General features: G+C 38.2%; 1 protein-coding gene across 1 annotated transcript in view; it reads right to left on the bottom strand.

The window, feature by feature from the left end:
• The window catches only part of PARK2 (parkin RBR E3 ubiquitin protein ligase), a 622,540-nt gene that overhangs the window by 585,450 nt on the left and 14,678 nt on the right, over positions 1 to 22,412 (bottom strand). Inside the window, exons 2-4 of the mRNA XM_014950502.1 lie at positions 13,264 to 13,747; positions 4,542 to 4,663; positions 3,690 to 3,853 (exon numbers count right to left, since the gene is read on the bottom strand). Coding sequence (XP_014805988.1) covers positions 3,690 to 3,853; positions 4,542 to 4,663; positions 13,264 to 13,747 — 770 coding nt within the window. The remainder of the gene's footprint in view (positions 1 to 3,689; positions 3,854 to 4,541; positions 4,664 to 13,263; positions 13,748 to 22,412) is intronic.

Here is a 22,412-nt window from a genome sequence, read left to right as displayed (position 1 = left end):
TAGAGAATGCTAGAGATCCCTTACCACTTCTCTTTTCCCTTCTCTGTAGAGATGATCACCTATGGTGCTATTCCCATTCCTTTTTACTCGTTTTCAGCTCACACACGAGTGTTTAATAATACTTCTAATCATGTTTGTTTGTTTCTTGAATGTATGTATAAACGATTTTAGGAAAGCGCCTGTAAGGATGGATGCAGCCAAAGCCAAATTCATGTGAAGCCTCTGCCCCAAGCCTCATGCCCATGCTCCAGTCAAACGCAAGTTAGCTCTGATTCAGAAGCTGTCTCAGTGGAGCACTGCACTAAAGCTAACAAGTCCTGCTACTAATCACATCCTTAGTCTTTTTCTGTTTCAATGAACTGTATTTTCTACATTTATCTCACAGAAAAAACACTGTCAAAAAGAAAAGGTGCTGGATTGGGAAACAGAAGACTTGATTCTATCCCTGTTTTGCTACTGACTCTGAACGAGCCGGGCTACTGATTCCTATCACATCATTTTTCTGCCTTGTTCATTTACACTGTAAGCTCTGCAAAGCAGGGACTATCTCTTACAAACTGTTTGCAAAGAGCTTCTTCACAGAAAGGAATTCTGAGTTCTCCAGGAAAGGGCAAGCCTGCACTAATATAATGCTGCTTCTATTATCAGTAGTATATTTCAAATTGTTTGCATTGAGCAAAATTGTGTATCAATAAATATTACATATTTTGCTTCCAGAAGGCTTGTTAACTAATTTTGCCATTCTCAGAGGTAAGGACAATATTGTTGTAAGCGGTCATCTCCCGTTGCAACACCTGAATGTTCCTGATACACAACTACCTCCTGCTTATTCCTTTGGTGACTCTGTTATGGTTTTGTTCTTCTTTCACCCTTATGATTGCCACAAGAAGATCTTACCACTGTTCTCATTTATTCACGACAGCCTTCTGAAGGAATGCCTATTTTGGGTATCTATTAATTAATTACTTCTATTCATTCCAAAGTGAACTGTAGTCAGCAGGGAGCTCTTCATCATTCTTCAGAATATTTAGCACCCTTAAAGTGACACCATTTGCTGCGCTTTTAGGAAGCAGCTTATTACTCTAATTCCTTCTTATGAGATCCAAATTTGCAGGTCTCGTTCTTCATCCAGCCATTACCAGTCTTTCCTTACCATGGCTCTAATTTCATTACTTGCCCCTTAGTCACTAGCTGAGATACTGCTCTCCCCTGTGCACAGCTGAATCACTGTCTAATCTTCCTCTTTTTTCAAGGACAAAACACTTTTCTGAGGTACCAAATTAAATGTCTCCACACATATTTCACTTCTATCCTTCCTACAGTTTTTTACTGTTGTTGTTGATATAAAATTACTTATTTAAGATCTCAACTTGGCACTTTCTTTCTTATAATAATTTCTCTGTAATGTTTGTCCATTCCAGCTTCATTTCTTTTTTACAGGTTTCAGCTACCATGAAAGATTTTTCCTTCTCTCCAAACAGGAAAACAAATGCAGCTTTCACATTCTCAGTTATGTTTTGTATCAGCTGCCTGGGATCTTAAAGTAGCTGTCAAGCCAAATCTAGTTGTTCTGTCAGCTGTGAAAGCAATAACATTTGCTATCCTAGAGTATTTCCTATATCCCTGCAATACTCCGGCAATTATCACAGCTTTTCCCATGTCCTTTATAATCTCATTATCTGTAATACTATCAGTTCTCCTTCCTGACCTCTAGATTCTCCCACAGTATCTTTACGAAAAATGGAAGAACAAAATGGTCTTACTAGAAATTCTATGTTACCATAAAATAAAATAACTTAAAAGCATCAGCTGAGTATAAATCTGTGTTGCATTTTTCTTATTCTGCATGCAAGTCTGTAGGTCTAGACAACAAGAGCTAATTAATTTGCTTGTATGTGATGTTAAGTCTGAAATTACAGATGCAACATAAAAGCCAGCAGTTAGTATTTCACTAGTACCCAAGTTTTACTAGCATTCAGCTGCTTATGCAAGAAGCCCCAAACACCCTACCATGGGAACTCAAAACACCTCAAACTATCAACTGTTCTGCTGCTGCTGACAAATTTTCACAATAAAAAATATGCATACACAAATATATGTCAGAAAAAACTGCAAGCACAGAAGCAGAGTAAAATACACTTAATTAAATATCAAGAATAAAAAATGTAGTTGATATACCACTGATATTAATCACTGCAATGTTTAAGACACATAAATACAGAAGTATGGATTATGGCATCTGAAACAGTTTTTGAACAATTTATCTGCTTTACAAGCTGAGAGTCAAAGCAACGAGTCAAAGCAATACAGTTTACTAAATAGTAAAAAGTCTTGACTACACATGGTAATTCTGACATTCCAATGAAATTAAGTCATCAGCAGGCCTGTATATTAGGAAAGCAATTTTTAATTTACCTTGGCAACAGATCGTATGTTGTGGCCAATAACAAACTTGGTTACAAGTACACAACTGGGCACAATATCTGTGTTTCATGCTGACATAAAATGGCAGTAACACCAATACCTACCGTTTCCCAGGAAATGCGAAGTGGTTCAGAAGCTTCTGACAGAACAACACAGACACCCAAATCTAGCACTGGCAACTGACAACTTCTCCAGTTCTTTTTTTTTTTTTTATCCTTACATTTTCATGTACATATTTTCTCATGTAAGTAAGTGAAGCCCACTGCTGTTTATGCCATTAATATATGTATCAACACAACATAGGTGATGCATTGGAGACTGACAAAAATTCTCATTTCTGCACCTTCCTTTGTGTGCTGAAACTCCCCAAAACCCTTTGCAAAGCAATAAATATCATACTCAAGGAGAAATAGTGATAGGTCATCAATACAATACTGACTTTCTGCACCAAGGCTTAGCAGCCATCCTAAGTACAGCAATACTTCTGAAATATGAGTGCCAATTAATCTGAAATAGTCCTGCCTGTGAGGAATCTTTCATATAATCACCTGCACTGCTAAAGGTAGCAAAGACAAGGAAGAGAAAGTTGAACCTATCTTTCCATGCTTGCTACTGCTCACCACAGTTGAACACCCCTCTGCCTTTATTGGAGAGACGGGTTGGCCAACCTTCAGGAGCTGAAATTCAGGTCCCAGCTCCTCTCTCAGCTTCACACGTTTATGAATTCAGTGGCTTGGAGTACACTTCTGTGGGGTTTCTGATCTGGAACCATCCTTCCAGCAGCACATTCCCATGTGCATGCCTGCAGCAGCACATGGAGCAGCAGCAGCCCTGTAGCTATCCTCCAGGGGTCACAATTGGGTTACAAATTCTGTAAAATGTGATGACTGTGCAGCCTGATTTAGAGCAATTTATTCACATCCTTCTTCATTAAGATTCAAATGGAATAAGTAAGATAGAAATTGAACAGATACAGAAATTGTGCATGGCTTGCTTCTGTAGTCAGTAAACATTTATTCACTAGGCACAGCTCTCTCATGCTCTCTCCTTGTATTCTCTCTCTTCCCCTATCCTTCCTGCTTGCTGTTTTAATGCATAATTAAGAAGGTCAGAATTAATGAAGCAGTGTGGAGTAAAGTTCAAGGAATCCCCAGGCACTATTTATTCTATTAGATCTCAGGCATGAATGTCAGATTGGCAGCATTAGAGGCAGAGGCAGTGTAGCTGGCAGCAGTCCAGAAGTGAAGCTACCAGGGGAGACTTACCTGCAGTGTCAAGTCATTGCTGAGCTCCCTCCCTGCGAAAATCACCCGCAGCTGGTCAGCTGGAACTCCCTGTCGCTGGGCAACCGCCTCCTTCAGCTGGAGGATGCTGGCGTCCGAACCAACCTCCACCGGGAAGCCATGGCTGGAGTTGAACCTGACAAACACTGAACAAGAGCAAAACACCTTTTAGAGCGAGCCTTTCTCACGATGCGTTTGTACTAGAGTGACTACGAGAGGCTTACTCTTTAATTGTACTATTTTCAGAGAAAAGCTATTAATCCCGCGGTGTACCATGTTGAAAGGAGGAACCGAATGAGATTTCCCATCACAGAACAGTGACCAATAAATAAAAACCATGTGTTTCCCCTTGGCAGTGTTAGAAATTACAGAGTACAGTCATAATCAAAAGAGACCCAGCTAGGCAGATGTCTAAGTAGTCGCTAATTGGCACAATAGATTTTCAGCTCAGTCCTAACCTTAGCGGGCAAGGGGCACACATGCTTTCTGTGCCTCTTGTGCACATCCCCCTGCATATAGCAAATAAATGCAGGAAAGTGAGGTGTGCTTTAGAGCCAAAATGCACTAAATAATACAAGCGAAAACAAGTCCTTGTTAGACAGTAAAGCACAGTCATATAAACTGGTTTCCCACAGATATAATTCTACAGAAGATAATGATGGAGAGAAAATCACACGCAAGCAGAACTGTTTGGGAGTGCTGTATTACAGCACGGTCTTTTCAGAGTTCACTAAAATATCTGCAGTACATAACTCCTCCCGGCATCCACCTTCCGTGCAGAAAATCACCACTGCACCAGTCATATCATTTTTAGAGCTGCAGCAACTGGTTTACACGTCCAGAGAAGTCTGGCAAATAAACTCATAAGCTTCCTGCCATTCAGCTGGCAGAGCTGTTTTTCATAAGGAGCCTGGATGTGCTCATTGAGCCCACGGTCAGCGGAATGACTACAAGAACTATGAAACAGGAAAAAACCTCATTACACTCCTATCAGTCACAGAGATTGTGTGAACGGCCGACACGTCCCCAGTGGACCACTTCAACCAATAGCTCCACAGGCAGGAAGCAAAGGAATTAGCAAAACCCAATAAAAAACAAAAAATCATTTATATCAATTAGATAGTGGGTACCTGTCATCTAAACTGCTCGGGTATTGATTGTAACAACCAGTTACAATCTTAAAGAGATTTATTTCTCATTACCACTGCAATGTCTTAGCTGAAGATATTCCTTTGCATTTTTGGTGACGGACAGAAGCATAACTTCTAAAGTATTTATACAGTTTAAAGAAATAACAATTTTTAAAACTGAAAATTGGTTCTTTATGATTTTTCAAACACATAAAGTTTACCTGAGCACTTCAAAGTTTTCAGATTCTTTAAGAGCATTTGAATATGGCTGAGAACGCTGCCATTGTTTTGCTGAGCAATGAATGTGTAAATATCTGCGATTTCACATCTTCCGTTCATACACCAATAAACCAATTCATATACCATATACCAATAAAATTTTAAACAAGATTTTAAGTTTTTCTCTTGAAAATACCCTGTTAAGGTACTAAAATGCAGGGTAGGATTGCATAATGCTGTGTCAGGCAGGGTGCAGTACATATGCCGTGCAGTGTGTTAACAGAGTCTCCTGTAGCACATCTCGTTACTGAGTTTGATTTCTATTTAAAGGTGTTCTGCAAATAACTAAACTGTGCAAGCCCTATATTCTGACTGCTCAGGAAAATCAGTGGAATTTGAATTTTATTTCGATTGTGGTTTGGAGAGTAAAGGGGGACTTATATGATAAAAAGTAGTTCCAGCTACATACATACATAAATAATGGGAATTGAACATTTCCCATCTTTCCAGAACACTCATAATGCTCAACTGTAAATAACTTTACTTGGGCCAGTAGCAAAACATATAGTTACATCAATGGGGAATATACTTTTTTAATATGCTAAGCTCTATCTGACTGTGTGGATTTTTTTTTTATTCATTCCTAGAGGTATGCTCTTATACACACATAAAACTCATACATGTGCATCCCCAAAGACTTATTCCTAACAAACAAATAATCCTCTTTAGTCTTATGAAACCCAGTGCTATTGGTTTTGGAAATGAAAAAAGTTAGCAAGTGCATTGACTCTACAAATCAAATGTGCTGGTAAGAGGAAAGTGCTTGATAAAAGAAGCATAAAAAAGTGGAGTATCATTTAAATTAATTATAAAGCGGTGCTCATTTTAAAGACAATACAATTCCAATACATACTGCAAGTGTTATTTATGTTCATCATCAACAATCCCCACCCTTCCTCTCAAATAAGGTTATTTTTATTCACTTCCAACAGGTAAAGTCTCCAACTTCTGACATGTATCAGGTAGCAAAAATTTCAGTCTTACAATTGTAACCACAACCAAACATGGGAAACAGGCGTGTGAGTGCAATATTTTGGACTCCACAGCAAAGATTACTACACTCTTACAAGCCTGAAGAGCTAACACAGAAAAATGCTAGAATGACAAACTTTGCTTGCTAGTTCTAATCTACAAGTATTTTTCACTTAAACACTTTTTCCATTACAAACTCTGCATTCCACCAACTCTTTAAAAGAGCAGAAGGGAGCTTTGCTTACTTGCACAGAGCATAAAAAGATTAAATACAAAACCTCATCTTGTGGAATAAAAGCAGAATTTCATCAACATAATATTTCAATCTGTCTTTTTAGGAAAAAAGAAACTTTTTTTTTTTGACATTTCAACTCGATAATTAAATCATCACTATCAAGTTGATACTCTGAACAGCATACATTATTCATGAGATCCCAGGTGAAGTTATGCAGACATTTGAGACCTCTTCCAAAGAATACATACTTTGAAAAGACTTGGAAGTTTGTGTACTGTACTGAAAGTTAAATAAATACCGGCTTAACAGAAAATTAGAGAATTTACCTGAGGCCTAAACTGCTGAAATCCAAAAGAAATAAATCAAGTTACTCAAGTTCAGAAGTAGCAAAACCAAGCTGAAGCAAGGAGGCTCCATTTGGATGAGCTCTCCTACTCCCACATCTATAAGAGGTGACAAACAGTAAAATTTGTCTGACAAAGGAAACTCTCTGAGACTTGACTGTCATGCCAGATATAATCTCTGTAAATATCACAAGGATCTGATTCCCGGGGGATCAAGAGGTACTTAAGTGCTTTTGTGAATCTCTCTCGGTACCTATCTGAATCTCAACATACCTTTAAAATCTCAGTTTTAAATCCACATATTTTAAGCAGAGTACTGAATGGAGGAAAGTGGTATAATTGAAAGAGCGAATAAAAAAAGAAGTATATATATAATTCACAGTGTCTTTCTAGTATCTAAGGTGTACGTCTTCATGCAATAATTTCAATCTTACATTTAATGAGTTGGAGAGCATTAATCTCTTGCTTGAAAGGATCAGCAAGTGCTCCATAAGGGAACAGTTACAGATCAAGTAACTTTTACATATATCCAGAGGAATTTCCCATGTTTCCTACGGAAATACCCATTTTTTCAAGCATGTACCTACACGGTAAGAAATTTTTTAGTCTGGCATAAGTTCCCAAGGAATGCAACTTCTTGGCTTTTAGCTGATTTATAGTCAAGTGATTGTAATAAAATTAAGAATTTATCGCCTCTGAAGTGACTTGTATTAATAAATTCACGTACAATGAGCCATTTCATTCATATGAATACAATACAGAAATGCACCAGTTCCCAAATAAAGTATTGCTGCCCTGAAGATTTCATGTTTCACAAACAGTATGACACATCATTGCATCCACTATCAAAGTGGAGTCAGCAGCACTATTCAATCACTTAGGATACATTATGACAAATAATTTTTCCCCATGAAGTAACACAAGAATTGTTAGTGAAAGAAACAGAAGTAAGAGAGGAAGACTATGAGCAAAATCTCAGGTAGTTTAAGTACTGCCCTCGACCATCTGCCCAGCCCTTACACTGGAGGTTGCTACACATAAAACCGAGATACTGAAAGACACGTGTAGCTGCATCTCAGCTGTGCCTGGTTACAACTCAGCATGTTAGTACAAATTTAATGGGAAATTTAAGCAGATGCAGATCCAAACTGGCTAAACTCAGACACAAGTGCATGGGGCAGGTGTGCAGAGGAGTCGCAGAATTTCAAGTGAAGGTTGGAAGAAAGCTGGTGGGCAGGCAGCCCTGCCAGGATCTCAACAGCTCATTTCTCAGGGCTTTGGGTTTCAGCAGCCTTTCTTCTTCAGCAAGCCATACCATTAGCGCCAAAGCTTTAATCCCCATTGTCATCAATCCTACAGGTTTCCAGTTCTGAATTGAAACGATAAATATTGCATATTGGAGCATCTTAGGCCCTGCTTGTGAATAAACGGAGAAGGCAAAGCCCTGCTATATGGAACCAAAACAACTGAACTGTGCCAAGAATGAAAAAAAAAGTTGCAGATGTTTTTACATTGCTACATGTAAAACACAAATTTTCTTTTTAGCTTTCAACATGAAATAGCCAATTCTTTTTTCTTCCTGAAGTAGTGAATCACAAAATCCTGCTTTGCTACACACCAAAGAAAAGCTATAATCTACAATAAATGATCTGTGGCAACAGAATGCATGCATTTATACTTTAAGATCTTATTGCTGAGCAATTATATTGTGTCCATGATAACTATGACAGCTTCAAGTATTCTTAATTCCCCATTCTTCCTAGGGACAAAAAGAATAAAACCAATATTTTACCCAAGAACAGTGTGAAATATATGAAACTTTTTTGATTTGTAAAAGCCCTTTCCCTGCTGAGGTCAGATGACAAGACCTTTGAAATATATTTCCGTAAGACTGAAAAAAAAAAAGTCTTGTGACAGTATCTGTCTGTGGTGATCGGTTCCTCTTTGGCTCAGCACATGACTTGAGAACACAGTGCTTCTCAGCTCAGAAACCTACATCTGGAATATTTCACACTAGAAAGTATTATCCTTTCCTTTTCAATATTGAATCTTTCTCAGAAACTGTGATTAATAATTTATGGAGTACAAATAACTAGTTTAGTGCAAATTAAAAACACGAAAATGCACAGAAAGGATAAAATAAGGAAGAGAAGGTAGAAATTGAGTTAATGTAAGATCCTCACCACCTGCTAGAGGGCTGTGGAAATGTTCTGTAAGTCCCTCCATTACAGCACAACTGCACATCACCTCTCAAGGCATAGGCTGAAGGCAGCTGTTCTAAGTATCTTTTTTATTTCAATAAATAAAATAAAAAAAATTCAGATGCCCCAGGCTCTCTCATCCTCAATCATATGGCAAGATACTCTTCCACTATTTTAATCTTTATATTTAATCAACATAAGATACATTTGTAGGCACTTTATAAACCTCGAGTGAATGTCAGTTGCTGCCTGGAATTTCTAGAACCACAGCTGTAGAGTATACGTAGTGTGAGGAACTAGCAGCAGAACACAATATAATTTGATGGCAGCAAATCTTACTCCACAACTTTTTATTGTTATTTCCTGGGTTTCAGTGTGTCAAGGGAACTGGAAAATGGGAAAGAAGTAAAGCAAAAGATGAAGGAGGAACAAAAAATGGAAAGGAAAAGATGAGTTTGGGAGACTGTGCAAGCTGAGGTCAGGTCTGTAAAGGAATAGCTCGGTGTCGTGGCAGGCTTTTACTAAACAGCCACTCAGCACGTGTTACTGAAAGTCCAACTAAACAGTTAAATAACTTTGTGCAAAATTCTTTGAACTCTCTTTCCACAGTAACTCCAGCAGCCTGGAACTGGTTGCAGTCCTTTTCTTCACAGATTTGTGCATCTAGGTTCCGCATCTGAACAAGAGACCTTCCCAACACTTTTTCCTCCTGGGAACACTGGAGAGCAGGACGGTTCAGTCAGCTCCATTTTATTTTCTACCCTACTTCCGCTACATCACGTCCCACTTTGGAGGCTGCTGTCACTGTCACAAAGCTCTGGCGAACTGGCTTGCCTGATTTTTTTCTTGACATGTGATAAAATAAAATCTCATCAGCACTAGAATAACCAGTCCCCCAGGAATTCATGTAGCCCTTTCATCAGTTAGCAAAAATATCCTGAGCTCTCTCCAAGGAAACTCTCAAACAGATGTCTTTTCATCAAAAAGTTGCCAAATTCTGACAAATCAGAGACAAGTTGAGATAGCAAGATCCCAAGTCTTCATGCCCTTGCACTGAACATCCTGCCAACAATTCCCTTCTTCTATAAAGAGGGAAATCCAACTCGAGAGCCACTGCTGTCTACACAAGGAGTAAGATCGTGTCTCGGAGTTAATGATTTCGCACATTTTAGTCTCTATGGCTGAAAATCAACACTTTAAACACTACCCTGAGATGAGGAGGTTGCCGTTGCAGACATCGATGCATTAGTATCATGTTTTCCTGGCAAAATGGCCTGCTGTGTATTTCGCATCAGGTTCAGACTGACAGGTATATGCAACGAAGTTAACCATGACTTAATGAGTTACCACTCACTGCTGAGCCATGCTAACTGGCAACGAAGTTAACCATGACTTAATGAGTTACCATAGGCATAGGGCCTCCTCGATCATTGCAATTGTGAAATAAAATTAATGCACATTAATGTAAGCCAACTTCAGAGCTGCAGCAGAAAAAGAGCCTACACAGGCAATAACTGGCAACTCATTAAGCTAAGAGCAATTTGGTTGCTTCTGATCATTTGTAAATTACCTTCACCTAACAAATGATTTTATGATGTAGTCACACAGAGGGAGCAATGTAGTAATCTAACATAAACAATGTCTATAAAATCCCATCCTTGGTGAGGTTATTTGTCTCCTTAGGAAGGAATAAACTCTCTCACAGAAACATCTTTAGTTCTAGCTAACACCAAATGAATATAATTTTAAAATTTTCCCTGATTATAAGCTCAAATTTTAAGATTGAGATTTCTGATTTTTTTATTTCCTTTTAAAATAAAAATCAGGATTGGCTTTTATTCAAACTGCTTATGGAAAGCAATACAGTAGTATTCATAAATGCTACATTTGTCCCTGACAACAGTTTCCTACAACGTCATGAGCAGCATGGTGAGTGGACACTCACTTCCATTGCAGGATTTTGGCGGCATCATCTAAAGCTTGTAGGAGGTAGGTTCAAACAGACAAAAATGAGATATTTGCTTAGGCTACTAGCAACAGACCTTCTGAAAGACTCTGAAAAAAAGTGGTAGATGCAGGATGCATAATTTCAGTTCATGGGGAGAAGAAAAACTGGCAGTTACTCTTAAACATGGGCAGTTGAGTAATCTTTCTAATGAGAAGGAAAGGATAATATATACTAGTATGAAATAAATATTTATACTTAGATTTTGAGCTTAGAAGAGCTGTCTTCCAGTCATATGCTGAGACAAAGAGGAACAGTAAAAAGTACCGTACAGCTAGAAATATCATTTTTCCTTGCCCTATTGACTTTCTTTAGAAGAGTTTCTTTGCATACGGTCACTATTGGACACATGGGGTTAAACAGATTCTTGCTCTGAATATGACTATGGCAGCTCTTTTGTAGATGTCCTGGGTTTGTATTTCCATATATGTACTCCACAGAATGTAACACTGAGTAAAATCTTGCAAGCAGGCAGGTTAACAGTTTCCTCCTGACTCTTCTTTGCTACCAAGTAATCCAAACCAAAAATAGAGGCAAATAAAAAAGACAAGAGCTCAGCACTACTCTTTTTCTCCTCCAGAACTGTGCATGCACATGCAGTTGCTTTCTTGTATTGCAGTGAGGCAAATTTAAACTCAGCAGTTCTCACAGTAACCTAATTTTGTTCTAGGAAGCATGCCTCTTAATCCAAAAGACAAGCTAAATTTGTCCAGTGAATTATTTCCTGTGAATAATTCACTCAGTTTTGCTATACCCAAATTCTCTTTAAAGTTGGAGGAATGAATAGCTAGCTAACCCAACACTACAATTACGTTGTCATTTCCTTAAAAAGTTTCTTAAAAATGCTATTTTCCCAGCTATTTTTGTCCTGATTTACTGGATGCTTATGTCAGCACAAAGCTGCCATGAACTTCCTTGATACAGAATCAAGCTAAATTCATGTTTCATTTTAAGTAGATGCATACTGTTCTTTAATGTGCTTGGATATGGATAAGAGTCCTTAAACGACATATTTCCAGCTATATGCTACAGCTTTCTGTATTAATAAGAAGTATTACATTTTAAAATAAAATGTATACTCTTGCAGCTTTTAAATTAACCTTGTCCTGTGGAAGAATGGGACAGTATTTTTGCAAAGACTGCATGAATCCAATGAAATTCATCAGAGTCAGAAAATCTCAAGTAGGACTACTGCAGCAGCTTTAAGGCTTTAAAGGGGACTGCAAGGTGAGGACTGCAACAGTGAGATTCCACTATTTTAACAGTTACACTCATTTGCACTTCCCCAGGAAATTTAACACATTTTTCTTACGGTATCTATATTCTGCTAAATACTAGAAGCATTGGTGGATAGCTGAGGACCCACTCAAACAAACCTATGATAAATATGGCAGCTGTCAAACTTGACTAAGGAAGGAGCTTTCTCACCTCATGAAGTTTGTTAGTTGTTCACTATAGGACAAATGAGTATAAAAAAATTATACAATTCATATTACAATATGGACAAAAATGGCATATATACCATTGGAATGGCTATGAAGAAACAGATTACCTCCACATATAAAAACTCGAGAAGCTCCAGAGAAACCATACCTACCTACCCACCTACCAATGCAGAAATCATTGTTTTCGCTTTGTTATTTCTACAACAGCTACTACAAATAAAGTAGCCCAGGACAGCATTAGCCCAGTACAAGGTTTTATGCAGTATAGCTGTGTGCATTGCTTGAAGGGAGGGGATGAAGCCAGTTGCTACGGAGAACAGAAACATAATATGGCTTTCCTTGGTGCTTACAGGTCTGATGTTAGTTTTTGAATCGCTAGGTTTCTTTGCTTGATGATGCACAAATTAAATTATATTTCATCACTGAGCACTCAATTTTAAGGCTACATGCCACAGCCTCTTTTTCTTGAGCTTTCCAGATTACCTGTTTTATTAATAAATAGTTCTTTAGTAGCAGAAAAGTAAGCTTTGATGTTCTGGGACAGTCATATTCCTGCCCTTCACCATTAAATGCTAACCTCACCCTGCTTCCTGATCCTTTGCTTTTCTTTCCAACTGTGGGCAACACCTCTCCTTCCTCAGACCAGTCTTCTCAATGGTAAAGTTACTACAAGAGGATGATTGCTCTGCAGAATGGCCTGAAGAGAGACTATCAGGGCACTGGGGTCACTACCAGACTGTCCCTGCCTGGCTTCTCCCAGGTCTCCCCCATGGTGCAGGGCCCTGTGTCGCCCCTCAGGTCTCTCAGCCCCCAACCAAGCAATGCCACAGCAGGGCCCGTGCCCAGACCAGCCTGTTGTTGTTCCTCCCTGGGCTTCTTGCACAGACGTGACCTGACTTGCCACCTCACACTAACCTGGTGGTGGATCCCTGCTCTGTCCCTCACCACAGGCGCAGACACTGCCCTGCCAGGCCCCAGCTCCGGCCGTCCCGGTGCCATGGTGGCACCACCCAGCTCTCGCCACTCCTGGGAAAGGCAGAGCACTGGTAAGCGGAAATGTAACTTTTCTTCAGCCACGGCAAACCTGAGAGTCTCAAAACAGGCTCCAAAATCACACAGGGGTGTGTGTGTGCAAGGAAGAGACCTGCCGGTGGGAGCCAAGCTCCTGTTCCTTCATCAAGACGTGATTTGGCCCAGGTGGCAGTGAGCGGGCAGGGCTGGGTGAGGGGCACTCTGCCCTGCCAGCGCCAGCATGGCCAGCCTTGTCCTCCTCCCACCATCTCACTGACACAAATATGGTTAAACCCGGACTCTCGGGCCCTGCTGGGTGCTCCATCTCTGTGTGGGAGTCCGAGAGGGGATCCCTGGTCTGGCCCAACAGCCCGGCTTTCACACCCCCGGCTCCAGGCAGCCTGCTGCAGCTCCAAAGCTTTCAGAAGGACACACCATTGATAGTTTTGAAAACATTTCAAAATGTCCCTGCCTTTCAACATTTGAAAAACATGCTTTGTTTCAAAGCATACAGCGCTTCTGTAGCAACTTGGAATTTATCCTGACAGGTCCATGTTAAATTATTTTGGCAACATTACATCATGTAATGTAAAGATTAGTTAAAGATCCTAGGTAATTACAATAGCTTTAGTAAAACTATCTTAGCTATTTGCTCCTCTGACAGTAAAATTTAACCCTGCAAATCAAAAGAGACTATAAAATGATGGGGTTGCCAAAGAAATTTGCCACTGTGCAATGGAAATGTATACCCAACTTTTCTTCTGACTTCTTTAAAAAAGAAGTTCCTGTAGCTAAGGTTGAGGATTTACCATATTTCAAAGATAATTTTCCCCTTCTTGAGATTTTCAAAGCTCATCTTCCCTTTGTTAATTTTTTTTTTAACATCTACTTTTGCTATCTACTATCTCACACACACATTTAATACCTCTATGTCCCTGACACAAGAAAACACTCAGCAGCCACTTTTGCCAGAGAAAAGCATATGGCCCAAATTATCTGCCAAAAATAGTCTATCATTCCTACTGTAAAACTGCTAGCTAGCTGGAAAAAAATGAACACATATCAAATATCCCAGCGTCACACCAGAATGCTATGAATTCAGTATATTCTCTGAACACACACCTATTTAAAATATACTCAACAGCCATTTACAATCACCCCTTAATTAGATTAAATGAATAAAAGTGGGTGTGTACATAGATGTAAATAGATTATAGATAGGTAGGGAGAGATATATACAAAATCCCGAATTCAGGATGTTGTTATTTCAGTACGGAGTGAAATCCTTATTCACTGAGCAGAGGTAGACCTGAACTTGCTGAGTAGGATGAGAGTATGGACTCCAGTACTTAGTTCACAAAAAACGCTTACTGGGCACACAACTCAAATACTATTACAAATATGAAAAATTCATGACTCCAAATCTTAATGAAATGCCAAAATACAATAGGAAGCCTCCGACTGATAAATGGTGATGTATATAGTACATCAGCTGAATACAATGATATAAAAGTGGTGAAACACTAAAGACACTGGACAAGAAACTTCACTTACGTTCTGCTTTTTTAAAATGAACACCAAATAGCAAAGATTACGTGGAGCTATGCTGTGGCACAAATTCACTGTGTATGTTTGTTGCCATTTTACCAATTGTCTGGCAATCTGTTTTGCTGGATTTACCTTTATTATCCCATGTATCAGCAACATTGAAGAAGATGACGTAATGATTTCTGTCTCTCTCTGTGAGACCCAGGTCAACACCTAATAAAAGATATTTCTAGGCCTGCAGGCCCATAGTTTTGAGGTATATTTCACTAGAAAACTAAGAAACTACAGGATTTTTTATTAAAGACTGAGATGGCTATAAAAAGTAATTTTACCATTAAAAAGGAGGCCTCATAATCTGAAGTTTTAGCTTATTGCCATGATAGATCAAAATACCTCAGATGTCAGAGTAAGAAAACTGTTTATCTAGTTCAGGTCATAATTCCCCTGGAATAGCATGTTTCCACCGGCACTGTACTGAAGTACTGAATGTACTGAAGCCAAAGGTTTTGTGGGCATGTACCATTTCATGAATGTCAGATAAAGAAAAGTATTTAAAAGATTTGCTTTGACAAAAGCAAGATCCACATAAATTAAAATGTGAAATAACAGCTGAATTGATGATGACAGGATGAATCAGTTCCTTCTTGCTGAAGTGAAAATTTATTTAAAACAATTTTTAAGTTAAAACATGCCTTTCATTTTTCTTAGATCAAAATTTAGACTTTTTTCCCCAAAGAACAGAAGCTCAGAATTTTCATTCTAACTTACAAGGCATGAAGTGAAAATTTCTGAATGAGCAGAACAATAAATCTGTGTTTGATTACATGTAATTATCTATACATGGGCTATTTTCTACCTTACATTGAAAAGGCTGAAGCTTAGTGAGAGGCAGCAAGTTCAGTCTTGGGAATAGGTCACACAGCTACCAAGAGGTATTTGCATAGCAAAGTTCCACAAATTCTTTTGCAAAAAAACTGTTTTTCTCACTTTATAACTATGGGAAGAAGACAGAAATGCACCACCATTTCTGTGCGGCATGTGCGGTGCAATACAGTCCAAAACAGCAGAATCTATCTTAACTTTGGTTTTAAACACTGATTGGGCTGACCAAGTCTTTCAGGTCTCTGAAGAAAACGTGTTTGGCCAGTATTAAGCTAGAATTTTGGATCATGCGCTGTGTTTCCATTGCTCCTGTTGTCAGGAGGAACGATGCAGAAAGAGCAACGTAGTCTTCTATGGGATTTACTCATTTTCAAAACCTATTTTGAGGCCTGAAAGAACAGGCAGGGTTTTTTGCTGAAAAAAAAACCAAACACAAGTTCTTCATTCTAACTACGAATATTCCCAGAAGAAGATCCATCTCAATTTCACAAACACCTCAATACTTCTCAAGATTTCCTTTCTTTCTGTCTTCCTGATAAAACAGGCACACAGCTGCAACCAGTCACTCCCTGTGCCAGTGCATTTGTCAAGTAGCTTAGAAGGAAATCTCCCAGCACACAAGGCTGAGCTTATGATCAGACAGGAAATTATGGTCTATTATGCAATTTTATTCTTGTCTGTGATTGACTGCACATCAAAGGGCCACTCAATGGCAGCTACTGATACTTGTTAAGGTAAAAATAGTTTTGTAAAAGCAGATGGTGGAAGCAAGACAGCAGTAATTCAGAAATACTGAGTCTGAGTATAGTACACATTATATGAGGCTTTTAAAAATAAAACGAAGGATTTTAACGTGTTCCTTTACAGTCATTACAAACTCTGTGGTATTTTCAGATATAGTGGATGTTTGTCAAGTTCTCCTCATCAAAATTTTCACTCTCACCCTATGTAGAGTCATCTGGGCATCAGCAGCTTTATACCTGTAAATAGGTAAATTTTTTCATAGCATATGCTCCATGCAAAAGCTCTCTTTCTATTTAACCACCCAGTTTAAGAACCAGTGCATCAGAGAAAAATTATGCAAAAAAGCATTATTTTTAAACTAGAAACAAAAGCAATACAGCTGATGCAATATCAGCAGTCCTGACCCCGTGAACCACACTCCGAAAGTACCAGAGGATCAAGAGCCACAAGATTCATTCCACACGCGCTGGAGAAACAGACATGGGGGCTGCAGACCCAGGGTGTGCTGCAGTCCACAGGTGGGACATGACAGTGGCTTTCCAAGGATACCTACCTCTCTACTGAAGGACAGGATGAAGTAGGACATAAAATTGGATCCCTACATACTTTTGGCCAACCTCTCCATGTGCTCATTTTCCACAGCAAGGGATTATCCAGGAGCCTTCATGCAACCACACTTCTCTTAAAGTGTCATGTGCCACAGCCCTACTACAAATGCTGCCTTTGTCTTCTGAGCTGCAACCAGCTCAAGTGCTTCAGGTCAGTCATGCCTGACTAATGAATAAGGCACAAGGGAAGAGAGCCTATTTCCACCACAGAAGCAAATCCATGCTCTCCACAGCAGGGCCAAGATTTCGCTCGATAGGTTTTAAAATTATAAAATGCTATGGGTGTACTATTGCCATCTGGTTGAGGGTACAGAATTTTGAATACTTTAGAATTTATCATATAAATATTTGACTCAGATTATAAATAATTATAAACATGAAATCATAACAGGTTGTTTGTTTTTTTTTCAAAGGGGATTGTTAGTTCATTAAGCTATTAAAAAATATCACTTCTGGGTACTTTTGGTGTAATTTTCTAGCATTTATCTTTTCCCAAGTCTGTGACCAACTACATGTTCATCTCTATTAATGAAAATATCAGCATATTAAAACAGATTGTATCATACTGTAGCTTTGATAAAGACATGTATTCTTTAAAGTACATACCAATGGATACTTGTTAAAAAATACTCTGAATATAAAACCTTACAGAACATTACTGATACTGCCATTCTTATGACAATCAGATATAGTAAATACTCAATTCAAGTAACAGAATAATATTTAATATACAGACTAAAAACATATTATGGAACTGTCAAAACAATTAGCATTCTGACAAACTGATTAATTTTCCCATGAAAATATTTTAGCAAATTTCCATGCATTAAGACTTAATAAATATTCCATTTCAGGAAAGCTAGTATGCAGCATTTTGAATTTTTCCAAGAATGTTCTTTTATTCTTTCAAATAAAGTTATCTTTCAAATTTTAATGCATGAATTCAAAACATTGGCTTTGCATCCCAGTCTAGGATGCTTTTCTTCCAGCCTGTAATTGTAATTTATTTTTTCCCTTTTCAGGATGGAAAATACATTTTCTGAATAGGTATGATACAGACATGCATAAGTTACACAAAAAATAAACCATGAGGCCTTAAATTTAAGACCATTTAAATCCAAATTTAAGGTCTAGAATAAGGTAACTATATATGACCACAATTTTGTTGTGCTTAAAGTACTTTGTTTCTCTCCTGCTGCAGTTTATAAAAGCAAAGCAATGAAAGTAAAATGACGGGTTTAAGTACTGCTTTTAAAAATGGAGGAAGGAGCCTGCTCGTCAGTGCCTACATAGGATATTACTGAAAGATGTGAGAAAATACAGATTTCAGGACCGTTAAGGAGCTGTAGTCATTATTCAGTTGAGATTTCCAGAAGGGCTACACTCTACCTCACTGGCAAATTTTGCCATTCATTGAACTAAAATTTCAAAAAACTCACATTTAATGGTTGTCTGGGTATTTGTAATATTATCCTGGGATACTGAAAAACCTTTTCCAGGTTCTTCTCCAATAAATGAGCAAGCATAATATATTTTTTATATATATATAAGTCCAAACATGCTTATTTTTTTTTCCTTGCTGTCAGCCGAAACTGTGATGGAACTAGGAGGAAAATCTAAATTAAACTATAGTAACTCACACAGCAGTTGTTATGCCAAATATGGACCAATCAAGTAATAAAATCAAACAAATGGACATATACACTTGACTTCTGTATCTTAAGTGAGTTCTGTACCTGTTTTTAGATATAAAGAAGAGAAGAACTTCCTTGCTGATGTCATGAATCTTGCAGGAAAATCTTCTGACAAAATAATTCAGCAGACTGACTTGATTCAGAAACAACTTCCAAATGGCAGCTGCATGGCTTTTTATTCAATTATGATGATATTATTAATCTATTTATTTCCTTGAATATAATATTTACTCAAAAAATTAACCATCTCTTTTCAGTTGTGTTACACTCAACATCAGCATCTACAGTGACTGCTGTCATCTTGACAATTAGGACCTGCTTGTCTGAAGAGTTGTTAATACAGTGAACTATCACTGCACCTCACTGCTGTGAGACACCCTGTTGTGTTCATGTGTGCAGAGAACCAGCAGCTGCGCTAGGGATACAGCTTGATTTACCTGTAGAAGAAAGAATTGCTTGCAAAGGTGCCACTAAGACCTTCCTTCGGTGATAGATGTTAAATTATAATTGTGCATCATTTTGAGGACCTGTGATCAATCAGGGAACCCCTACAATGGATGAAGGCTCAGAGAAGATGGCCAAGGGCAACGTGCTTCTGAAGCTCAGGGGAGGAGATAGGGAGTGACTGGCAACATATGCTGCAAAGAAAGCTGAATTTAGCTCCACACAAAGAGGCTGAGAGGGTGGCTTTAGTCTGGATAAATGGCTCTACCAGCTGAGAGGACCAGCCAGCTGCAATCAGTTTGCAGTTTAGTGCAATCAGTTCAGTGGATCACCTGGTTATGTCAATTGAGTGAACCAACCAGCTGTGTAACTGTTCATCCCTGAGTTAATCAAAAGCAAGCAGATGTTTTCCTGTGTGTGCCAGACCAGCACTGGGGGGTATGTACGCACCTTGGCCAAACTAAGAGTACAAAGAAATAGAACAATAAACAAAAAGAGCTTGGGATGTAACAATGGGCTTGAGCTGACTCCTCACTCAAAGTATTCCTTTCTGGCCACTGGCAACACCCACCATTATGACAGTGAGCATATTTTTCAGACTGGTAATGGGAATCATAGTCACGTTGTGATTCAACCATATATCAAAATTGCTATATTCTGCAAAGTGTAATTTGTCCTGGTGCTGTGATTTCAGTATGTTGTTGTACTGCTCTGCTAACTCAAAAATGCCATGTGACATCCTAGAACTTCAAATAAGTAAATTTGGTGTAAAACACTAAACTTTCCATACCTGAAATATTGAAAAGAAGATGATCAGAGAGTACTGGACTCTGACAGGAACAAATAATCTCCCACGCTTGACATACAACATCCATTTATTTACCCATACCAAATCAGCTTTGAAGATCTAGATTACTTCCTTCCAGCTGGGAAAGACAAACAATAACAAATTGTGTCTAAAGGATTATTTTTAATACAGCAAATAAGATACAAGAGGTGTTTACTTCTAGCCTTACTATGCTTTTCCAGCACTGTGAACTAACAAAGCCTTTACTAATCAATATATCAAACACACGAAATAACAAAGTCAGAAGTTCATAGACTATAAATAATGCAAGCAAAACCAAGCTCAATATTGAAATGTGACCCTGTGACCTTTGTTTGATTCTTCAGTGGTGTCTGAGGGGGATTTCACTCTCTCCTGTCTGGTCATTGAATAGGTGATACCATGACAGGTCATTTTCAGTACATTATTTTCAGTATTAGAACTCATCAGGTTAACTGTGGTGCTAACTGCAGCAGGACTTGCTCTCTAAGTAGTGTTACTTTGTTCAACACATCATATCAGAGTAAGTTAAAGCCCTGTAAGTAGGTTTTTATGCTGAGGCAGAGCATACATTAAAATGATGAATTGTTTGGAATCCTGATCAGAGAGAGGTAAATTTGTATTTCTTGCTTGAATAAATTTTACTGTCTTACACTTGGTTTGTAGATTACAGAAGCATGCATTTGGTGACAAAACAAGCCTACTCAAGCAGGTGGATGCTCAACCAGCTCTCAATCATTGTCACGACTCAGGGAGTAACTGCATTTTTTTCAAGCAACTATTGTCTGAAGCAAAAAATCATAGCAGTACAAAAATAACATAGAGGAAATGACATGCTATCTTTTTGTTAATTTTATCTGCACACATACTGCTTTTGACATCTTAAAAATTAATTTTTTTTAATAGTCCTTTCTAGTAGAGTAAGTCATCTCATTATTTGCTGGCCTCTGGCACTAATATCCAGCTTCTTTTGCAAAACCTTAAAGCCCCTACTGTGGAGAAGCTAAATGTAATAAATAAGCTACTATAGAATTCTTCAAGAATAGATTTATTTTGTGCTAGGAATTTCTGAAGATGATTATAATCAAAAATATCAAATTAACTTTAAAAATACTAACTTAGGTTGTCAGAAGGTATTACAGATATTTTCTTCAGCTGTCGTACTAAATTATTCCTAGAATTCTGGTTATCTAAGGACTAATGTATATCCTTGGGAAGTGGAACTGAAGCTTTACCCTACAAAAACCAACCAACCACATAGTAAAAAAATCCTGTGCTAGAATCTTCCCCAACTAAAAATACATGTTGTCCCTCTGATAATAACCTACAGTGATGGTAACAATACTTCAACACCAGATCCTGCTTGAAGCCATCCTTAATATATATTTTCTGTAGCCTTTCTCTGAAAATATATCCATACCCTGGCCTCCCAGTATGGTCAATCTGAAGAAATACAGTACCTGGCAACATCCTTTGTCCACAGTTTTAATTCCTATGTTTTGAAATATGTTTACTAATTCCAAGCATGAAAGAAGCGAAGCAAGTATATACAAGGGAAAAGAAAAACCTTCAGGAACTGCACTGAGACCTCAAAATCATGCCTAAGGGCAGAATCAATCTTTATGTTAACAGAAACAACAGGGTGACAGCAATCACTGAGAGTTTTTCTTTAGGCAATCTGCATAAATGTGCAGACAACGTGTTCAGACCTCACTCCTCATGGATCTACTGACTCCTGTCATGGAGCACACTCAGCTGCCATGGAGAAAGGCAGGCAAAACCACAGCTTTGAAATCAAGTTACTCTTCTCAAAGCAGATCCAAATATAGGGGGCACAAACTAGTGCCACCTTCTGTCTTTTTTTCCTTTTCTTTTTTCATTTCAATAGAAACTAAAACCTATCCAATCTTAAAAAAAATATATTGCATATTCATAAATAGATTAATTGCATTTTCCAGTCATTTAATGTAGGCTTACATCAATATGGTGCAATGCAGAACAAAGTCTGCATGACAAAATAAAAATGAAACCCCAAAGCTTATATAGTGTTGAGCTTCATCAAAATTATCGTATGAAAGAATCTGACTTTAGCCACATATCATAGCTTCATTAATCAGCAGTTCAAGTATGTAAGTTTGCATTTTAGGAGGTATAAGTCAAGATGAAACTTTTCCAGAAGTTTGAGATTTAACATCCACATTTGTCACAGAAATAACTTAAAGAAAAATAGGGAGAATAGTAGAGTACTGCTTTCAAACTTTTTCACAATATATGCAAATCAAAGGTTCTTTGGTATTGAGACTAATGTAATACAGATCTTTAAAGTGGAGGAAACAT

The sequence above is a fragment of the Calidris pugnax genome, unplaced genomic scaffold (assembly GCF_001431845.1).
Source record: "Calidris pugnax isolate Ruff unplaced genomic scaffold, ASM143184v1 scaffold24, whole genome shotgun sequence".
Taxonomy (NCBI): domain Eukaryota; kingdom Metazoa; phylum Chordata; class Aves; order Charadriiformes; family Scolopacidae; genus Calidris; species Calidris pugnax.
This window is presented reverse-complemented; position numbering and strand designations above follow the sequence as displayed.